This window comes from Scyliorhinus canicula, chromosome 6 (genome assembly GCF_902713615.1).
Source record: "Scyliorhinus canicula chromosome 6, sScyCan1.1, whole genome shotgun sequence".
In the NCBI taxonomy this organism is placed as follows: Eukaryota; Metazoa; Chordata; class Chondrichthyes; order Carcharhiniformes; family Scyliorhinidae; genus Scyliorhinus; species Scyliorhinus canicula.
Window position 1 is genome coordinate 133,217,614 of NC_052151.1, and position 16,644 is coordinate 133,234,257.

Genomic DNA, 16,644 nt, shown 5'->3' on the forward strand with positions numbered 1-16,644 from the left:
GTTCTACCACTCATATTACAGTATAAGGTACATCCCACCTAGGTACCACGATATCCCTAATATAGCCGACCACACTGAGCAAGAAAGTCATAACAATAAATTCACAATTAAAATATGAGTAATAAATAAGGACATGTGTAATTAGGGTGTGAAAGGATGTGAGTGTGTATGTGTCCTGCTCACTCCCAGTCTCAGTGTGCTCACTCACTCAGTGAGAGTGGCTATTGGTGTGTGCATGTGAGGCCACACATGTACCCCTCCCCCATACACACGCACACATGAGTATGCACACAAACCCTCACCCATGCCACATTTACACCCCTCATTCACATGCACTCTTAACACCCACTCACTGACCCCACACACACACTTCACTCCACTCACACTCAGCCATCTTTGCATCCACCTGCCTGCCCCTCACCCAGCCTCCCACTCACCATCACTCATCTTCCATTAATCTCACACTCAATTACCCACCTTCACTAAATTGGCTGGGAGGGGCGGGGTGCAGGAAGAGCGGACGAGAGACCTGAAGCAAGGCCTGAGGCCTAGCAGCACCTGAATATCAAGGGAGCCAACAATCATGGGAATGCCTGGAGAAGCAGAAAAGCTACAGGGGAAGCATGGAAATGCGGGGATGTCTGGATAAAGCGGGAACTGGAGCGATGAGAAAGTATTATGGTGAGCGAAGGTCCTGCGCATTGAGCGCTTATTTTTCTATCTTCACGTACACGCAGTTGCCAGTATTCGCTGCTTCTCCAGTCACAGTCTCTCCCCCATGTTGCCTATTGACCCCATCAGCAGCAAATATGGGAGAGAAACAGACTGTGATTGAAGGAGCAGTCTCCTGCAGAAATCTTCAAACACACTGAGCTATCTTACTTTGCGCATGATCCACCGGCAACATTGTGCTTCAGCTTGAGCGGGGTGTGGCCAGTGAATGCCAGGAGAGCCCTCTCGCCGTCTTCCTGGCAGTCTTTGCATCCTGCGGGATTCACCCAAGTCACATGAGGCAGAAACACGCCCACAAGATGCGTGACCAACGACGCGCGCCGAAGCCGGTTTTAAACTGACTTCAGCGAACTTACCCGGTACCCACCTGCATCGTGGGATCCACCGCCCTCCTCAGCAAGGCCACAGCAGGACGCCATTCAGAACTGGTCCACACAAGCGTGGACCAGGCGGAATGGCACCCGAGAGTCTCCCTGGCCATCGGAGACCCCCAGGGTGGTCAGGGTCAAGGAAGGGTGGCCCCCAGGCCCTCCACCTGGAACATGGGCACCTAGGCACTGCCCAGCAAACACCTTGGCACTGCCTCACTGGCACTGCCAAATATACTCCATTTGAAAATCGTGAACCAGGCGGAAGGGGTTCTGTGGGAGCTGAAGAGGTGAGTAGCCATCTTTGCTCACAAAAAAGTGCCCGGGGGCACTGGGTTTGCCACCCCAGTGCTCGATGGAGGGGAGGATGAGAGAGACTCGGCTGGGGGTGGAGGAACCTCAGCAGGGCTGGGCCGCCATAGGAGGGTGGGGAGGGAGGCGCTGGGAGGGGGGGGGAGGGGGGCAACCGCTCGTGGCATCACCATGCCAACCTCTGGATTGCGTACCAATTCTGGGGTACAATCGTCCCTGCTTGTTTGACCCAACGCCCACCCATAACCCCCAGCGACTGCTGAGGCCTCTGGCTGTGCAGCCTAAGAATTGGCAGTCATGGTTAAGTGAGCACTTCACTCGACCCAAGTGGATCCCCATGGTTGGGCAGGCCATGTAGAATGTGGGATTCATTGCGTAGCATCCCAATCAAACCTTGGTGCATGGACACTGTGCCTGGACTGCAGGAAGCCACAGCACACAGGCAGCAGCCAACATCCGAACACCCAGAGGATGGGACAGAGCTCCAGGGACATGTCGACAGCTGGGTGAGTGCCACGAGGAGGGGGGCAATGCCTGGAGAGATGAGCCAGGGGTTCGGAGGTCAGCCCGCATTGCAGAAGAAAGTGACAGAGGCATCACACTGGTTGTGCACAAAAGGTGTTTATTCTTTTTGACAATTCCCCACCCTCCCAATGGTGGTGCCCCGCCCCCGACCCCAGCCCCCTCACTCCCTACCTACGACAGCACCCACCCCTTCCCCCAGTGCCCTCAGTGATTTTCAATGTGCTTTGCCCTCCTAACTCTTCCACTACTTCTAGGTATATCCCCAGGATGCACATCTGAGGTAGAGGCAGCCAGCTTCTTACATTATCCCACGGCCTTCAATGCCCCTGCCAGGCATCCTCTGGGGGCTCTGAGGCCGGAGGGCCCCGGCTCACTTGTCAGCAGCACATGCACAGCTATGCCGCCCTCTCCTGGCTGGCTATGAGATGCAGCCTTATTAGAGGGGTGGAACACTCCGGAGCTGGTGGCCACCGTCACCAACCCATGGGATGGGTCCAGGTTGGCACCCGCTCGATGTGCATAATGCCGCAGGGTTCCCCTTGGGACAGACGAGCAGCTGGTTCGAGCCCCAGCTGTCCCTGTATCAGCTAGCTATGCCAATCCTGGTGGCTCCCCAATGTCTGCACCATTATGTTGACGCCCTCGGTGATGCTTCTCAGTGACTGGGACAAGCTCTGCAGCGCCTCAGCCAGTCCCATCTGAGAGCAGGACATGACCCGCAGAACCACATCAAGGACAACCTGATACTATGTGACTCCCCCCAGAGAGGCAGACACTCTGCCAAGACCCTCAGCCATGGTCATCACCGACTGCATGACGCCTTGGACATCTTCACTAATGGTGCCGATGTTGTGCACCAGGCTCTCCATTGCGGTCGCCACGCTAGCAGTGTTGGCCTCGTGCCATGCATTACCAGGATCTCCTGTGCACTTAGCGTCCGGGAATCCTCCAAGTGGATATGGATCTGCTGGAATGTCGCTGACACCTCCCTCTGAATGTCCCAGCCACACCCTAACATCTCCATGAGCTCCGGGATGACATCTTCCAGGCTCAGCATCAGGCTGGGACCCAGCTGGGTCCTGGGATCCAATAGATTTCCGAATGTTGTCTCACTTGCGGTTTGACCTGTGTCATCAGCAGCAGTGCGGTGCTCACCAGATTGTGCCCCAGAAGCCTGACCGAGGTGTGTGTGTCTGTAATGATGGAGGGTGGTGATGGCAGCTGTGCTGCGACTATTGTGGATGCATCCTCAGAACTCTCCTCCGAGGTGGTCTCCTGGGAGAGTGGAGAGGGGGCCACCCAGGATGGACATGTGGTCAGTGGGATGGATGGTCAGTCAGTAAGGCAATAAGACTTCACGTTTGACATGTCCTCCGGGTTGTGCCCGGTGGTTCCTCACCTCTGCGCCATCCGCCAGCTTCAGTGTTGGTGACTGCCCTATCCTCGGCCACACCGGCCACCTCCAGGGCCCGCTCCTCAAACGTGGTGAAGATGCAGATGTTTGGCACACCATGGCCAGTCTGGGCCCTCTCCCGGTGATTGTGGGCGAGCTTTTCTTGAGGAGACAGAGAGGGCATTGTTAGTCACATACGAGGTTCACAGTGGTCGGGAGGGAAAGGGGGTGTTAAGGAGGGGCTGGGGGTCTGAAGGGAGGAGAGGGTAGAGGAAACATTGGGGGGGGGGATTGAAGGGGGGAGGGCGGGTAGATGCTCCCCTGGTTGGGGGGGCGGAGGGGTAAAGACGGCGTGGAGGGAGGCATTGGTGTCTACTCACTCATGCTGCCCGGTGTAGGGCATTGACCTTCTTCCTGAACTGGAGGCCAGTCCTGCAGGTCACAGTACCCGAGCTCACTGCCACCGCCACCTCGTCCCAGGCAACACTGGCTAACCCACCTCAACCCTCGGGGGAACAGCACATCCCTCCTGGCCTCCACAGTGTCTAGCAACCTCTCCGAATCTTGGGGCCGGTTTTCTCAGCACCATTGTTGTGAGCTGGCTGGGGTTGGCTGAGCAAGTGCAGCTTAAGTGCTGCTCGACCTTGTTAGCGGGGGAGCTGGCGAGCACGGTCCCGGCGAATCAGCTGGCGAGCTGGCATTTGAGGCAGGAAGCTCGTGGGGCCTCGTTTAATCGACCAATTATCATTGAATAGTTTGCCGCCTCCGAAGGCCGAGCACTGGGAAGCTTGCGGCAGTTCCCACTCACTATCACACTTGGAAATGTTTCCGGAAAATTGCGCCTTAAGTGTGGACTAAACCAGTGAGAAACAGAGCAGAGCTGGCAGGAAACTCCCTGAAACTTAACTAAGAAATTTTTTGGGAGAATTGCCCCCATTCAGGGGATGCACTTCATCCATGGACATTCAATTAGGAACTTTCCACAGACTTGAGATACTTCTGAACCTTCACACAAATTGCAAAAAGTCTCCTGCCCCGTACAATTTTAATGTTCACTTTTAAAGAAAAGGCATTTGCTTAAAATTCTATACTGAATTTTTAAAGTTATGAATATGACATTCCTTTTCTGGACATGGCAATAGTCAAGTAGAATGTAAGATGAGCTGACAATTGCTATTGCCCATTCTGCATGCTGCCAATGCAAATTTCATTCCCTGTCACTCTTGTTATCTATAAGCTGCATTATCAACACACACGCCATGCAAAATTCAATTATAATTGCATTGAGGCCCAATCTATGTGATAGGACCTCAACTTGTATAGATGGATGAGGCCCAAATCTGATTCCGGAAACATCTGGGCTCCTGAATGGAAAGTCCAGTAAAAATTATGACAGAAAGGGAATGGGGCTGCGAATCGGATGACGTTGACTTTAACTCCATTACCATCCCATTCCATGCCGAATGGAATAATTAAAATATCCCTAATAATTTGTCCAACTAACGCAAGTCTGAACGACAAGGGTGAAGAATGCGTATTGTCTTTCATAACTTCTTCTCAATGTTTTCTAATTTCAGAAACAAAGTGCTGGGCTGCTGGGGATGGATAATTCCACTGTCAGTTGTACTTTCCACACTTGGGTCTGTGAATGGTACTTTCTTCACTGGAGGTCGCAGTTGCTATGTAGCAGCCAGAGAAGGATCACTGGTAAGGATATAGAACTGTCACTGTGCCTCATACAAAATATATGTTTGGCAATTACGAACACTGTCAACTAGGAGAAATAGAACAGGGGGAAGGGTGATACTGGCTGGATTTTGAACGGAAAAAGTTCAGAAAATTTGAGGTAAAGAGATAATGGGCGGCAGGAGATACCCCAGCTCGCTTTTTATACCTGTCAGAATGAGGGACAATGTTCAAATTTAATGCAAAGCTCAAACCTTTTTTTATACAGAACACACAAAATACATGAAACGTGACGTAAAGTCGCCATAGTCCCAGATGACCATAGGCTGCTTTCCCCTTTGAGGGAGAGAGCTGACTGGTGGTGATTTCATCTGAGGATCACCACATCTCAGGCGAGGGGCAAGGTTGAGAACGCGGGGCCTTCATGGATGACCTCAGCAGGTACGGGAATTGAACCTGCTCTGTTGGCCTAGCTCTGCATCGTGAACCAGCTGTCCACTCAACTGAACTAAACCAGCCCCCAAGATGTAACTATTCATTCTATCAAGGCTATTCCTTCCACAAAACAAACATAATAATAATAATAATGTTTTATTGTCACAAGTAGCCTTACATTAACACTGTGATTAAGTTACTGTGAAAAGCCCCTACTTGTTGTGGTTGGTGTCCACCAGCTCCTAGAATCTAGAAAGAGAAGACGGCCGACTTCTAAAGTAGGGATGGGTACATCTAACCACAATAATGTAGACATGAGTTGGATTCCTCATGAGACTTTGAATCAAATCAACAAAACGTCCCCAAAGAGGTTGCCCCGTATGCGAGCAAAGAGAACTGTGGGATTGGACGAGTAGTAGCCACATTCCGGTGGCTGTTCAGGTACACAGAGGGAGAATTCAGAATTCTCAGCTGGTAGAGGAATTGAACCCGCGTTACTGGCCTTCTTCTGCATCACAAACCAGCTGTCTAGCCCACTGAGCTGAACTAGCTCATTCCTGGAACCTCTCCCCATGGAGGCTGCAGCCGAGCGCCAATCAATACTGGTACACACAAACGTGGACCAGGTAGAATGGCATCCAAGGCAGTCTCCCGGCCCATCGGAAACCCCTGGATGGTCAGGGTAAGTGCAGGGTAGCCCTCTGGCCCTCCCCCTGGAATGAGGGCATCTTGGCACTGCCACCCTGGCATTGCCAAGGTGCCTGGGTTGCACTGCCAAGCTAGCTGGAGCACTGCCTGGATGTCAGGTTGGTAGTGCAAGGGTGCTCAGGTGCCAGGGTAGCACTGCCAAGGGTCAAGGGTCATGGCCATGAAAGGAGGATGGACGGGGTGTTTGAAGGATGGGGGTGTGCAGGGCAGTTAAGTAGGGGCCTCTGGGAGGTTTGGGGGTGACAGGTGGGGTCCTCGAAGGGAGGGGTGCTGTAAGGGGGCTTGGAAGGACCTGAAAATGGGACCCCCCCAGGGATTCATAGCAGGGTGTCCTCACATTGGGGAGTATGGGGTATTGTGTGGGGGGGGGTGACATTGCCCAAGGGTGGGGAATGCGTGGAGCCCACATGCTCACTTAGAGATCGGGGCATCCATTCAAAATGGTGGCCTGATCTCGGAGTGCAGTTCCCAGGTGCTGAAAAAATTCTAAGGGCGGGATTCTCTGGCCGCGCTCGCGACGGACGGGGTGGAAGAATCTAGCCCTAAGTGTGGGCTAAACCGGTGAGAAAGTCCCCAGAGCCCAAATAAATGACGAAGAGTCATTGAATAGCGGTAAGAACCTCGAAACTCCCTGAAAAACCCGCCACAAATGAATTTAGGAATTTTTTCAGAGAATCGCGCGCCTTACATCCGAAAATCCCTTCCAGAACTCCCTGAACCTCGGACGCACCCAGAACATGTGCTCATGATTCGCCGCCCTCCCCCACACACCACCCACGTCTCTTCGCCACCCGCAAGAAGAACCAACTCATGCTAGATATAGTCATGTGGGCTGTATGCACCTTCAATTGGACGAGACTTAACTTCACGCCTGACGAGGAAGCATTCGCCCTCCGCAAGGCTTCCCTCCACAGTTCAGCCTCCAACTCCTCCTCCTACTTACGCTGAACATCCTCAAGGGGAGCTCCTCCCTCTTCATCAGCTCCCCATATATATCTGCCTCTCTCCCCTCCCCAATGCTACCCTCTGATAATAGCGTAGCCCGCAGCACCGGGGGCAGCAGTGTCGGAAAGGATGATATCTCCTTCCTAACAAAGTCCCTAACCTTTAGATATCTGAACCTATTCCCCCATTCACGGTAAAAGAAAATTACTGCAGATGCTGGAATCTGAACCCAAAAGAGAAAATGCTGGAAAATCTCAGCAGGTCTGGCAGCATCTGTATGGAGAGAAAATAGCTGACGTTTCGAGTCCAGATGACCCTTTGACTCTTTTCTCTCCCTACAGATGCTGCCAGACCAGCTGAGATTTTCCAGCATTTTCACTTTTGGGTTCAGATTCCAGCATCTGCAGTAATTTTCTTTTACCGTGAATGGGGGAATGGAGGGCCCCAGGGTGGGAGCCAATGCTGTTTGTCAGTCTAATATCCTCTCCCAATTCCTTATAGATATTGAACGTTATGGCAGGGATTTTAGACCCAGCAGAACTTGCTCTAGTGCTAGGCCGGGCGGCCAGACACTGGAGACAGTGGCAGCAGCAGTGTCAGCAGATGCCTGAGGCAGTGGCTCATGTGCCGGACCCCACCCCGCACCCTGAGGACTCGGACATTTATTAGGCCAGGGTGGGACCCAGAGGGGGGAGTCCTATGACAGCCCAGGGTGTACAGGCGTGGCTGGTCATGCGAACAGATGACAGACAGGGCGTGCCACAGTTGCTCCGCCTCAACAAGGAGACGGTGTGACACCTGCCATATCCACGCGGACTTGGCACGGCATGGAGGAGGAGCACGCCCGCTCCTGGTGTCCATCAAGGTCACCGCAGCCCTGAACCTTTATGCCTCCGGACCCTTCCGCAGGCCACAGCGGGGACCTGTGTAGCATCCCGCAGGCCACAGCCAACAGGTGTATCCGACAGGTCACGGGTGCCCTGTTTGCTCGGGTGGAAAACTATATCTACTTTGACATGGACCAAGCCCAACAGGTGGCCCTGGCAGCAGGTTTCTCTGCCATCGCTGGAATGTCCCATGTCCAGGGGGTAGTGGATGGCACTCAAGTTGCCCTGCGCTCACCGGACCATCAGAAAGGGGTTCCACTCCCTGAACATACAGCTCATATGCAACCACCAGATGATGATCGTGTGTCCACGCTTCACAGGGAGTGTGCACGGCAGCTACTTTCTGGGCAGTCGGCCGTCCCTGGTCTCTTCGAGGACCACCCCAGGATGGGCGGCTGGCTCTTGGGAGATAATTGGTTCCACTGAGGACCTGGTTAATGACCCCAGTATGGGGGCTGGAGACCAAAGCGGAGATCTGGTACAACGAGGCCCATGCGGCTACCTGGGCTGTCATAGAGCAGTGCATCGGACTTCTCAACATGCGGTTACGATGCCTCGACCGCTCTGCAGGTGCCCTCCAGTACACCGCCCGGAGGGCCGCCCACTTTGTGGTGGTCTGCTGTATTCTCAAAAACCTCGCACAGCAGCAGGGCGACGAGATGGAGTTTGGGGATGAGAAACATATGGCCACTTCCGAGAGGAGGAGGAGGATGATGAGGCAGTGCCAGACCAGCAGAGGCTTGAGGACGAGCCCAGGTAGGAACCAAAGTGGAGGCGCAGGACAGGCGGCAGTGGCGAGGGTCCGGCAAGCCCGGAGGGTCAGGGAGGCCTTCATACTCGCCCAATTGACTTAGGACTTGGCCTGGTCTGTCATGGCTACCTTACCCACCTACCCACCCCCATTTCCACCCATACCATGGACTGTGTTGTATCACTCCAGGGTGCTGGGACTTAGTCGGCACTGCCAGCAGGTCACTGTCGAGGGCAGGGGGGTTGATGATAACTCACAGAGAGCTGAGTGCCAGTGATACTCAAGCTATGCCATAGTCTGACCCTTGCCTGTCTGCTGAGTGCTCGCGCACATCCATCACCTGCATGCAGTTTGCCCGAGGAGGGGGGAGATGCCTGAAGAGATGGACCAAAGGTTCGGAGGTCGGCCTGCATTGTGGAGAAAGTGACAGAGGCATCGTACTGGTTGTGCACAAAGGTGTTTAATGTGTAATAAAAATCCCCACTCTCCCGAGGGTGCCCCCCCCAAACCGCTCTCAACCCTGCCTCCCCCTCACCCCAAGCTACCCTCCTCCCCCAATGCCCTCAGTGATCATCAATGTGCTGCATCTTCTAAGATCTACCACTACATCTAGGTGTGTCCCCAGGATGCATATCAGAGGTGAAGGCAGCCAGCTGCTGACCTCGTCCCATAGCCTTCAATGCCCCTATCATGTGAGAGTACCTTTTAAGAAATTAGTGTTTAAGAAATGTACCTTTAAGAAATGGGTGTTTATTAGTGATGTCAGAGTGTGGGTGGAGCTGGGTTGTCTGTCAGCGTTTTACTTTCGTTTTAGGCTGTTTGCTGCAGGGTGTGTTTTAGTTTTGTGTTCAGAGCTGGATAGCTGCAGTCACAGCCAGAAGGTGTATGAGTCTCTCTCTCTGTAATCTAAAGACCGTAAATCGATCCTTTGGTGATTTAAAATTAATAACTGCTCTCAGTAGTGACTTTAACCTGATGTGCTTCTGTTTTAGTGTTTTTTTAAAGTCTTATGGATGTTAAAAGGAAAGTTTAAGGATTACTTTGGGGGTTGTATTTGAATGGATGGTTGCTAAGTTGTTCACTGTATGTTTTAAAAAAGTTAACTTGAGTTCATAGAATAAATATTGCTTTGATTTAAAAAAATATTTTTCCATTTCTGCTGTACCACACCTGTAGAGTGGGCTGTGTGCTCCCCATACCACAATCTATTAAAAGTTGTGGGTCAGGTGAACTCCATGATACACTTTGGGGTTCTCTAAACCCTGGCCCATAACACCCGAGGGGCATCCTCTGGGGGCTCTAGGGTTTGAGGGCCCAGCGTATTTGTTGGCAGCACATGCACAGCCGCCCTGTTCTGGGTGCTGACTGTGAGACGCAGCCTCAGCAGAGGGGAGGAACTCGGGGAGCTGGTGGCCACTGTCGCCACCCCGTGGGACATGTCCGAGTTGCCACCCAAGGCCCACTCATCTTGGCCATACGGCCCTGGGGTTCATCTTGGGACAAAGGGGTAGCAGGCTCGAGCCCGGGCTGCCCCTGTATCATCTGGCTCTGCCAGCCCTGACGGCTCCCTGACGCCTGTACCATGGTGTCGGCATCCTCGGCGATGCTCCTCAGTGACTGGGACATGTTCTGCAGTACCTCGGCAATGCCCACCTGCGACTGGGACAAGTTCTGCAACACCTTGGCCATTCTCATCTGAGAGTGGGACATGTCCTGACAGGTCATCAAGGTCAACCTGATACTGGGTAACATTCTGCCGTGACCCTCAGCCATGGCCGTCACCGAATGCGTGACACCTTCACTAATGTGCTGATGTTGTGCACCAGGCTCCCCACTGCGATTGCCACCCTAGCAGTGTTGGCCTCTGTGCCATGCATTACCGGCGACTTCTCAAGCACCCGTAGCCTCTGAAACTCCTCCAATTGGCCTTGGATCTGCTGAAATGTCGCTGACATCTCCCTCTGAATGTCCTGACTGCTCCCTATCATCTCCATTAGCTCCGGGATACCTCTTCCATGGGCTCAGCATCAAGCTAGGACCCAGCTGAATCCTGGGATCCAGCACATCTCCGCCTGCTGTCTGGCCAGGGGATTCCTGCCTCCCTGTCATGTACATTAGCAGTTGTGTGGTGCTTACCAGATTGTGCCCCAGAAGCCTGTCTACTAACTTTTCCCACCAAGGTCATTTATCTGTGCTGGTGCAGGGTGGGAATGACAACTGTGACGCCTCGATCATTTTGTGGTCTCTTGGGGGCAGGAGAGGGGGCCACCCGGGATGCGCTGGCCATGTTGGCTGGAGGACCTGCCAGAGAATTAACATGTGGTCAGTGGGGGAAATGGATCAGTCAGTAAGGCAATCATTACTCACATTTGACACATCCTCCGGGTGGGGCAATTTGGTTCCTCACCTCTATGGTGTCCGCCAACTTCCACATGGATGACCGCCCTCTGGTTAGCCATCCCCGTCACCCCCAGGGCCCACTCCTCGAAGGAGGTGAGGATTCTTAAGTCTGGCACCCCACCTCCAGTCTGGGGCCTCTCCTGGCGATTGTGGGAGAGCTTTTCCTGACGAGAGACAAAGAGGGCACCGTTAGCCACATGCGTGATTTGCAGTGGTGGGAGGAGGTGTGTGAAGGGAGGGCTGGACAGCTGAAGAGAGAGTGGGGTGAAGCGAGGGTTGGATGTCACATGGAAAATTGGGGGTGGATGCTCACATGGGACCAGAAAGATCTCAGGATAGGCGAGGGTGTCATTGGTGTCTACTCACTCATGATGGTAATTGACCTTTTTCTAGAACTGGAGACCAGTCGTCCTGGTCACACTCCTGGAGTTTATAGCCGCCGTCACCTCATTCAAGGCAGCACTGGCTGTCCTGCGGCTGACCCTCCGGGTCCCATGGGGAACAAAATATATTCATCTAGCCTCCACTGCGTCTAGGAGCCTCCCCAGATCTGCATTCCCGAATCTTGGGTGATCTCCTGGATACCATTGTTGCTAGCTGGCTGGGGTTGGTGCTGCTTGACCTTGTTAGCTGGGTGCTAACGAGCGCAGTGCCGGCGAATCGGATGGTGAGTCTTCATTTACCACCCCATTTTCTCTTCGGTCTCAATGGTCCTGGTCGCAATAACCAGCAGAAATCATCCACAGCACAAGGGTGTTGAGTTTATTTGTGGTATCCTTACCACTTCCTTGGGAAAGAGTTCACAGTTTAACACATTAACATTTCTTAAACAACTGCGCGGGCCGACACATGCAAAATACCTAAAAGAACAAAAAACAGAGAACAATGTTTAAACAATGTAGCTTTAAATTGAGGGGAGATAGATATGTAGCTTTAAATTGAGGGGAGATAGATACAGGACAGATGTCAGAGGTAGGTTCTTTACTCAGAGTAGTAAGGGAGTGGAATGCCCTGCCTGCAACAGTAGTGGACTCGCCAACACTAAGGGCATTCAAATGGTCATTGGATAGGCATATGGACGAAAAGGGAACAGTGTAGAGGGACTTTAGAAGGGTTTCACAGGACGGTGCAACATCGTGGGCCGAAGGGCCTGTACTGCGCTGTAATGTTCTATGTTCTATGTTCCCTACTACACCTGCCCTATTCCTTAATTACCTGTATACTAAGTTCCCTGTCCTTATCTAACATTGCCATGCCTTCTGTTTTCCTCCCCCCCCCCCCTTTCCCCGCCCCTCCTTACTTGCTTGAAGCAATTGATGAACGGTTGCCATTCTGGGTGAACCCCTGAATTGATCCCCTCAAGGCGAACTTGATTTTTTCCAGACTGAGAAACCCTGCCATATTGCTGACCCACACTCCTCCCTTCGGGGGCTCAGAGTCCCTCCATCCCAGCAAAATCCGTCTCCGGGCCACCAGGGAGGAGAAGGCCAGGACATTGGCCTCCCTCCCCCCCGGTTCCAGGATCTTTCGATATTGGTAGTTCTGGACTCGGAGTTGCCCTCCCTTCCAGGACTTCTGACATAACGTCCGCAAATCCCTGCCAGAATCCCCTCAATTTTGCGACATGCCCAAAACGCCAGGCTACCCCCACACCACCCACATCTGTCCTCCACCTCCTCTCATCTGGGCTGCCAAAATGTGGGCCCTGTGGACCACCTTGAACTGGATCAAGCTACGTCTGGCACACGACAAGGATGAATTGACTCTCTTCAAGGCCTTTTCCCACAGTTCCATTTCCAGCTCTCCTCCCAGCTCCTCTTCCCATTTCCTCTTCACCTCTCTGATCGGAGCCCCTTTCCACTGCATCAACTTGTATGTCTCCGAAATCCCTATCCAACCCCTGTTTTTGACATCATCTTGTCCTGTAGTCCCCTCATTGAGAGGCGCGGAAAGCTTGGAACCTGCCTCCGCACAAAGTCCCGCACCTGAAGGTACCGAAACCCGTTCCCACCCGGCAACTCAAACTCCTCCTCTAGTGCCTCCTAAGGACAGAAAGCCCTCCTGGATGAACAGGTCCCCAAATATCACAATCCGTGCCCGCTGCCATCTCTTAAAGCCCCCATCTACCCCCTCTGGGCAAACCGGTGGTTGCCACAAATCGGTGACCACACTGACACCCCCTCCAATCTCATGCGCTGCCTCCATTGACCCCACACACTTAGGGATGCTGCCACCACATGTCTTGTAGAGTACCGAGCCGGCGAGAACGGCAGTGGCACTGTCAGTAAAGCCTCCAGATTCGTACCTTTGCAGGATGCTGCTTCCACTCTCTCCCAAAACTGACCCCTCCCCCACTACCTACTTCCTGACCATCGATATGTTGGTCGCCCAGTAATAGTTATTAAAGCTCGGGAGGGCCAAGCCCCCCTCTCCACGACCCCATTCCAGGAGTACCTTCTTTACTCTCGGGGTTTTACCCGCCCACACAAAACCCAATATTGCCGCATTAATTTTCCTGAATAAAGCCTTTAGGACAAAAATCAGAAGACATGGAAAAAAGAAGAGCAGTCTCAGAAGGACCGTCACCTTCACCGTCTGTACCCTCCCTGCCAGCATCAGCGGGAGCATGTCCCATCTGTGGAAGTCCCTTTTCATTTGATTGACCGCTTTGCCAAGATTTCACTTATGAAGCTGCCCCCAATCCTTAGCCACTTGAATCCCCAGATATCTAAAACTCCTCTAAGCCACTTTAAAAGGTAACGCCATCAGCCTCCTATCCTGCCCCTGTGCCTGGATCACGAACATCTCGCTCTTTCCCGTATTTAACCTGTAACCTGAAAATCGCCCAAATTCTCCTTGTATCTCCATGATTTCGGCCATCTCCCCCACCGGGTCTGTGACATAGAGCAGCAAGTTGTCCACATAGAGAGAGACCCTGTGCTCCACCTCAACCCCCTCACTATCACCCGCAAGGCATTTGATGATCTAAGGGCCATTGCTAACGGCTCTATGGCGAGGGCAAACAGTAATGGGGAGAGCGGGCATCCCTGCCTTGATCCCCCTACAGAGACTAAAGTATTCTGACCGGTCTTGGTTGGTTCTTACATTTGCTACCAGAGCCTGGTGCAACAGTCGGAGCCACTCTACAAATCCCTGCATGAACCCAAACCAGCCTAAAATATCCCATAAGTACTTCCACTCCACCCGGTCGAAAGACTTCACCGCGTCCATGGCTGATGCGACCATCAATTCACGTGAAACAGAGTGTAGATGTAAACTGTGGCTTTAATCGACTAGAGCAGTGCCTACCTGCGACTGCTCTGCTACTGAGAGCCGCCTACAGGGCAGTTGCTCTTTATACCTCCCCTCAAGGGGAGGAGCCAGGGACGGAGCCCACAAATGCACCAACATGATACATCACAGGTAATACCTGACAATGGTCCATAGGTGGACCCCTCATGGGTAACAGCGTGGTACAGTTACATATATGGTGAATGGTTACTGCAAAACGTTCACCACAATGGCTATTGCCACCTCAACATCACACCCCTCCTCTGGTATCATTATAACATTAAGAAGCCGTCTAATATTGGATGGCAGGTGCCTGCCCTTCACAAAACCCGTCCGTTCCTACCCGATTACCTCTGGGGCACAACTCTCTATTCGGATGGCCAAGATATTTGCCAGCAATTTCGCATCTACATTCAAAAGATAAATTGGCCTGTACAATCCACAGCTCTCCGGTCCTTGTATTGCTTCAGAATGAGAGAGATTGATGCCTGTGATAGCGTTGGGGGAAGCACTTCCAGCTCCTTGGACTCGTTAAAAGCCTTGACCAGAAGTGGCCCAAGTAGCCCAGAAAACTTTTAATAAAATTCCACTGGGAATCCATCAGCTCTTACCTGATTGCACTGCCCCCAACCCGTCTATCACCTCCCCGTGCCCAATTGGGCCCCCCAGGACTTCCACTAGCTCCTCATCTACCTACGGGAACTCTAGCCTCTCCAGGAATTGATTCATACCCTCCTCCCTGACCGGGGTTTCCGACTCATATAATCAACTGTAGAATTCATGGAACACATTGTTAACCGCCCCCGGGCCCATCACTACCTTCCCCCTCATATCCTTTATTTTCCCCATTTCTCTTGCTGCCTCCTGCTTCCTCAGCTGATGTGCCAGCATACTGCTAGCTTTCTCCCCATATTCATATACTGCCCCTTTTACCCTCCTCAGCTGTTCCTCCGCCTTTCCTGTGGAAAGGAGCCCAAATTCCAATTGGAGTCTCTGATGCTCCTTTAGGGGCTCCTCATTCGGAGACTCCCCATATCTCCTGTCCACCTGTAAGAGGGAGGGAGGGGGACTGTATGTGTTAATGGTGACTGGCTGATTCCTGATTCCTTTTTTGTCATTTGTTTATGTTAACATGCGGGCTAATATCCAGGGTTTGGTGGGCAGATAGGATCTTTGTTATTGATATGAGGATTGACATTACATTCATTACTGATTATTGTTGGGTGTATCTTTGAGAGAAAATGTGAAAAAGGAGGAGAATAAAAAATATTTTAAAAATACCATAATAAATCTGTCACCCGGTCTGTCTCTTTCTTCCCTCCTTCAAATGTCACCCATTTGTTAATCAGGATGGCCACCCCCCTTGTTTTAAAGTCCAGTCCCGAATAGAATACCTGTCCGACCCATCCCTTCTTCAGCCTAACTTGGTCTCCCAGCTCCACGTGTGTCTCCTGTACCATGGCCACATTCGCTTTTAGCTGTCTCAAGTGTGCGAACACACAAGCCCTTTTGATCGGCCCATTCAGTCCACGAACATTCCACATAACCAGACTGGTTGGGGGCTCTTACCACCTCCTCCCCTGTCGATCAGTCATCACCTATCCTCGGCCAGTCTTTAGCCCATGTCCTGCACCTCCCCTGGCCCGCCTCTCGGCAGCCACCACCATCTTGTCTCCATCTCCAACTTCCTAAAAGTCCCCTAGTCATCAGCAGTCCCCTCCCACCCCCCTTCCTCCCCCCTCTCCCCCCTACTCCATCTCTCTTCAGTTCTCCCCCCACTTTGCTCCTGTGGACCAGCTCTCCCAGCTAGTCTTGCAGCTCCCTCCCCTGGCTCCTAGCATCCTACCACCTGCTGGATCCTCCCCCCCCCCCCCCCCCCCCCCCACTCCCCCACTCTTAACGTAATTTCTCAAAACAATAGCACAAACACAGAAAGCAAACAAACAATCCCCCAATGTCTGGGTGCAGAGGCCCAGCCCTCCTCTCTTTACAACATCTTATCAGTCCCATCACCTTCAAACAGAGCCAAAAACAATAGAAAAATCATACAGGATAAGAAAAAATTTATGCATGCAAGAATTCAAGCATCTTTTCTCCCCCCCCCCCCCCCCCCCCCGCCCCCCCCCCCCCCCCCCCCCCCAGCCCCCCCCCCCCCCCCCAGAACATCGCAACCTAAAAACTTTTTAATGTACCTCGGTACATACATCAACG

The 16,644-nt window shown here is 52.6% G+C and overlaps 1 protein-coding gene across 1 annotated transcript in view; it reads left to right on the plus strand.

Moving 5' to 3' along the window:
- zmp:0000001267 (b(0,+)-type amino acid transporter 1) overlaps positions 1–16,644 on the plus strand; it is a 61,002-nt gene that overhangs the window by 33,386 nt on the left and 10,972 nt on the right. The window contains exon 3 of the mRNA XM_038801045.1: positions 4,908–5,037. Coding sequence (XP_038656973.1) covers positions 4,908–5,037 — 130 coding nt within the window. The remainder of the gene's footprint in view (positions 1–4,907; positions 5,038–16,644) is intronic.